A 6,034-nucleotide genomic window follows, 5' to 3' on the forward strand; every position below is an offset into this window, starting at 1 on the left:
TCCGCCTTGTTAGCCGCAGTCCAGAGGATTGCAAAGTGGTCGAACATTCCATGTGGTCGAACACGAGACCTGCTGGGAGATGCAATTCAGGCCTTGTGAAGGGAATTGGATTTGTAATGTGTGTTGGTCACTTTACCAACATGGATATTTTGGCATCATCGACCAGGAAAATCGTTGCGTGCTGTCCTGCCAAACCCAAAATCTTGCGAGTTCGGGTGGTCCTAAATTCTACAATTTCGGTTTTTAGTTGTCCTTTTTGTCGAGAAAAACGCTTTCTCGCTAATGTCGAACAATTTTGCGAGTCTTTTTTCCAACCGCTCCAAAACCTTATCAACAAACACTTGGTATATGATAGTTAAAGTTAAGCGCCTGGGTCATATATATCAAATAAGATTGGTGCATATTTACTACTTTATGAGAAAATTGCTCTGAATATGTTGCTTACAAAGGTGGTTTATTCCTTTTTTTAATTCAATTTGTAGAAGTTCTAAATTTAATTTAAAGCTTAATTTAAATTTCAATAACTAGTAGCTACGCTGTATAATTATAGTCTTATTTGCCATTTGCAGTTTTAATGATTGGGATGCAGCAATTATTAAGGTTTTCGTATCATACTGTCTTCCTGGAAAACCTATTAAAAACATTCTGTTGCAACTGATATCCGACATGCAAAATTATATACGAATTCTATAAAGCGAACCAAACCTATTATCTGCCGGACAATAACCGGCAGGCTCTAGACTATGCTAGCACACACTAGCCATTCGATGTATTAGACCTAACATTTGGTTTGCTCTGGAGATTACTGATTCAATTTGACTGGCCTAAATCTAAGGCTATCTAGAGTGAAATGCATTGTCAAATCATTGGTTTTAGGCAGGTTTTTCTCAGTGGAACTAGCTTGCACGTCATGAAGTTAATTGAGAGACGCTTTAAAAAATTGTTCAATTCCACCACTTGAACAAAGCCAAATTGAGCATCCCTGAATCAAAAATAATTTCATTCCTAACAAACCTATGTTGGGATAAATGTTTGGACTCATTGTACATCTTTGAGCCAAATCATTTTTGTTCAATTATGTTAAATCGAATATACATAATTAAAGATTGTCTTACAAATTTTAAACAATTGTAGGAGAAGAGAATTCGCACCGTTTTAAATTAATGCTTAAAAACTCAACGCAGTTGCTTGTTACGCTATTTTGATGGACTTGTCCATTGCAGTCACATTAGTTGTCCATTTATTAGTATGCAAAAACGTTAACATTATTCACACATGAGGAGCAGGGAGTAACAAATAAGCCGTTAAGACCTCGTAAAGATGTCAACGAGAGGATAGTCCCTTAGAAACGGTTATGAAATATCCACGATTAATACCCACAATCGTAACACGTGCTCAACAGTTTCAATTGTCGAAAATTCTGCTTTTCGAGCACGGGAAGAAGAAGGGTCCTAGATAACCTTTACGGCAGAACTAAAGTTCCGGCGGTACGAGACGAACGTTATCAAAGTACGGGTGGTTCATTGCACACTTTGGAGAAATACGTTTGGTCGGATCGTAGTGCATCAGTTCACAGAACAGTGTGTGTGCGTCGGGGTCGTGCCGCAGTTCGCTCGGTAAAAGTTGCGCTTCCCAGTAAGGGAAAGATTCCTTGTAATCCGCCAGATGCGAAACGCCAGGCCAGCTCCGCTCATCCGGGGTGCCCATTTGTCGAAAAATCTTAAACAGCTGGTCAATCTCGCTATCCCCGGGAAAAAGTGGTCGTTTTAGAATCATTTCCGAAAATATGCAACCCAAACTCCAGGTATCCACGCCGACGCAGTAAAACTTGGTGCCGAGTAGTATTTCCGGTGCCCGGTACCACAGCGTGACGACCTCATGGGTGTACACGCGGATCGGAAAGTTGACTGCACGCGCCAGTCCAAAGTCTGCCAGCTTGATGTGTCCTTCGCGATCGATGAGCAAATTTTGGGGTTTAAGATCGCGATGAAGAATACGATTCAGGTGGCAGTACGCGATGGCATCCAACATTTGGTGCATATAGCTTTTCACCAGCATCGGTGTGAAGCTGCCTTTGTGGCGGTCCAGCATTTTCTTCAGATCCATGTCCAGGTACTCGAACACCATGTAAATGCTGGTTTCTACGATGATCACGTCGAACAGTTCCACCACAGAATGATGCTTCAGGTCTTTCAGCAGCGAAATTTCGCGCATGGCCGTCGACGGTATACCTTCAGTTTCGCTGCAATGGTAAAGGCAACGTTCCTAAGCTATTACCCTTTCGTGACCATACAACTCATCCAATCGACATCGCCTACCTTTCCAGCCGGATGCGTTTCAGGGCAACATTCTTTTCGGTGCGGATGTCTTTCGCTTTGTACACGACACCGTAGGTACCTTCGCCGATTTTTTCCACGCGCTCATAATATCCCACATTCTGCATCTTTTGCGCTTCGCCTTGCCCGTGTTTCAGTAGCATTACACTGACGAAAAGATGGCTAACTTCATCGACACATATGTCCTGCAAATAAAAAATAATGCACGAAAAACGAACCCAACTGTTGCGGTTCAACTTCAACGTTTCTTTTGTTTTGCGCCAAAACTGACAGCAATTCACAGAACGGGAATACCCAATGAACAAATTTCTCACTGCTGCCGCCTACCCAATAAACAAAGGATCGATTCTCAATTGCTGTTTGCAATCGGAGTGTTTTTTTTTTTTCATTCACCACGCTTTCCATGGTTTCTATGCCAACTCCTTTTCGTTCTACAAGCATGTATGTAATTTTTAAGCTTAATTTTACGTCTTACATTCATTTGCTGCGTTCAATGTCAGATGAACAGGCGCCTTTCGCACATAAAAGACGTTCGTAAATTGGTGCGAAAGAGGCAGAACTCTTCAAGCTGCAAATATGGCAAGATATCGGTTGACTGTATATTGCATCATGCATGTGTGTGTTCGCGGTACAAAAAAGAGAGATAGCATGATATGGGGTTTGTACGAACTACTTTTATATTTTTAGTATTACGGCTTGACGCCATATTATCATGTATGGATTATGCTTGTTCGAATTTTCTGCGAGTCCCTTGAAAACACAACATCCATTCGCAACCAAAAACATTTTCTCACTTCTCACGATTGCAGTGAGAAGCGGTTAATTTGTTTGCTGGGCACAGTCTCCGGTACGCTCGACCACAGCTTGCGGCGGAGGGCAATAACAAACTGCTCGAGTAAATTTTCGAGAAACAGCACGGCCAGCTGTCAAAACGCTAGATTGTCGAAATTAGCGCTTCCTTATTTTTGTTGATATGGGGAATGTTTTTACGTGCTCGCGAATTTATACTAAACGTTTACCAAAACTACACCAAGGGCATTGATCGTGATTTGTAGCAATGGAACGGGAATGTCGTTTGTGCATGAGATATCGTAGCGTTAAGCCGCTGGACGCAGAAATGGTGCGCAAAATTGGAACATGTTTCGGAATACACGTAAGCGCAGAGCAAGATGCACGAAATGTTATTGCTTTCGCAGTGCATTAACACGGCACAACCGGCAATGTGTTTTCTCGGCCTTTTATTATTTCAGATCAATCTCGACGATACGACCCTGCCCCGAAACATTTGTCGGAAGTGTACGAATAAAGTAATAGAGGTCAAGAAATTTCGCGACTTCTATGCGTCCGTGCAAGCTAACCTGTTCTTAAGGCGTTCGAACCATTTGGTTCGCATCGACCGACAACCTTTGGTACAAGTGCTGCTATCCGATCACGAAACTCCGAAATACATACATCCTCCAAACAAACCGAGCCACGACGGCAGCCAACAGAAGGTAACCAATCGATCACGCACGGAAAGCGATAATGGCAAACCGTGCAAGCAATACGCATCCCAGAAAACCTACCGTCGCGACGTTTCCGTTCACCGTCCGGCTCCTTCTCCGCGATCCGTACTGCCGTCTAACCGGACATCTGCCGAAGAACCGGCAGCTTCACGCCACCGCAAGGCTTCCACGCCCGTAACCGAACGTGGTCCCAAGGGAAATGTTGCTTTTCCGACAACCCGAACGCCGGATACCGTTTCGCTGGCAGATGCAAAGGAAGATGATCCATCGAATGAAGCAGCAGAAACGGAAGAGATAGAAGTGCTGGAACAGGCGGAGGTTTCGGTGTCGGAAAATAGTCCCGTTCCTGGCGCTATCGAAGCGTTGGAGCTGGAAGTATTGGAACCGGATTCACAGCAGATAGAAGTGTTGGAAACCGAGCTGGAAACAGATCTACCGCTGAAGGAGCAGCGGCTCGATCCTACGGACGCCATGGATGTAAAGGAAGAAAGCATCGATCCAAATGCGTTCGATTCGGCGGAAGATTTAGATTCCGAACATAACCAAGAGAATGGTCCAACAACATCGGAAGTGTTAGAAACGACAGAGAACACGGAAGGCACGGATAATGCTAAACCGGCGCGAACCCCAGCACCGCAAGCACGGTCCAGAAAGCGTAAGAAAATCTCCGGTCCCGAGCTGTACAAATCGCTTCTAACCGAGTGTAACATCTGCAGTAAGATGATCGAACGCAACCGGCTGGAGGGACACATCAATCGACACTCGGGCCGTCGCCCGTACAGCTGTCCGGTAGAGGGATGCACGTCACGGTTCCACTGCAAGCACGCCTGCCGTTTGCACGTTCGCTGTCGCCACGGGTCGGAAACGTTCTCGTGCCAGACATGCGGCAAGGAGTATAGGGCGCGCCGCGACCTGCTCGGCCACATCCGAGAAACTCATGTAGAGCCGAGGTTTAGCTGTGACGTTTGCGGAAAAATGTTCACCACAAGGTAAGCACCAGGAGTTAGATGTTTTCTCATTATCTATCCTGTCATGATAACATTCTCTAACCTGACTCGCTTCCTCTGTTGCGTAGGTCACGGCTGAAACAGCATCGGTTCTATCACACCGGCGAGCGCAACTACCCGTGCCATGTATGTAAAATGCGCTTTTTCAGCCACTTCCAGCTGAAAGTGCACATGCGAACGCACACGAAATCGTTCCCATACGTATGTTCCGTGTGCAATAAGATTTTCCGCTACCGACACATGGCGAAGGACCATATCGTGAAGGATCACGGTATCGATACCTCGCTGCAAAAGGAATGGATCATACAGTTCCCGGAACCGGACCCGGAAGAAGTGGAGGTGGTGAACACCGAAAAAAATACGGTACGTTACAACATCCAGCGGCTCGAGGGACCGGACGAAGTGTATCACTTTGGGGATCCGTCTGGATCCGCGGCTGCTTCAATGGATGCAACAAGAACGGACCAGACGGACTGGCAACTAGGGCATACCAATGGAATGGTATGAGTTAGTCATAGACGGGTCGACCCAAACCTTCCCGGTTGAAGCCATCCGTAAGTGACCTAGAGCGATGGTCCGGATCGTATTTCCAGTCCCAACGGGATTGAATCGCACCGTGGATGAACCTAGTCCAGGTCGTACCATGGGTTCGATACCGGTTGAATTCGCATATGCTTTGCCGAACCCATGGATCGACCTGAACTCGTTACACCCATGGGTCGAACTGGATTCCCATAGGGACAAACGCGACTGCGTTTCAACCCGTGAAAAGACTCGCAAGAGCCAGCACATGTATGAATCGGCGGAAAGATATCGGTCAAACTAGCCGGTCATGATCTGTAGGACCACTTACGGTGTCTACCACGTCTGCTCGACAAGGACAAGGCAGATAAATGTCACGATAGAAGCTCGACCAAGAGCTCTTGTCCTGCCATTTATGGCTTCGTTAACTAAATTTACCATAGGATTGGATTCGATAACGGGCCTGCCGTGTTCGGCATTGTTATCACGCTAAAACCTTAGAAATAGTAGTAAATGGGTTTGGGACTAACATTCTATTTCCTTCAAGGAACTCAAGCTTCGAATGAATTGAATGTAATTAAAAGATAAAACGATTTTATAATCAAACCTTTCAATAGTGCATACGATTAGTTTTCGTTCGATGAAGTCTCCCAAACGCATCACA

General features: G+C 45.5%; 2 protein-coding genes across 2 annotated transcripts; one reads left to right on the forward strand and one right to left on the reverse strand.

The window, feature by feature from the left end:
- Positions 1-433: 433 nt before the first annotated feature.
- LOC118507495 (cyclin-dependent kinase 2) lies at positions 434-2,627 on the reverse strand. The gene is made up of 2 exons (XM_036046024.1): positions 2,319-2,627; positions 434-2,242 (listed from the first exon to the last, which is right to left on the reverse strand). Exons 1-2 carry the CDS (start codon positions 2,477-2,479, stop codon positions 1,474-1,476), a joined length of 930 nt encoding a protein of 309 aa, XP_035901917.1. The 5' UTR covers positions 2,480-2,627; the 3' UTR covers positions 434-1,473.
- Positions 2,628-3,249: 622 nt separating this feature from the next.
- On the forward strand, positions 3,250-5,984 carry LOC118507501 (transcription factor E4F1-like). The gene is made up of 3 exons (XM_036046031.1): positions 3,250-3,489; positions 3,587-4,830; positions 4,917-5,984. Exons 1-3 carry the CDS (start codon positions 3,394-3,396, stop codon positions 5,353-5,355), a joined length of 1,779 nt encoding a protein of 592 aa, XP_035901924.1. The 5' UTR covers positions 3,250-3,393; the 3' UTR covers positions 5,356-5,984.
- Positions 5,985-6,034: the final 50 nt, after the last annotated feature.

Source organism: Anopheles stephensi, chromosome 2 (assembly GCF_013141755.1).
Source record: "Anopheles stephensi strain Indian chromosome 2, UCI_ANSTEP_V1.0, whole genome shotgun sequence".
Classification (NCBI taxonomy): Eukaryota; Metazoa; Arthropoda; class Insecta; order Diptera; family Culicidae; genus Anopheles; species Anopheles stephensi.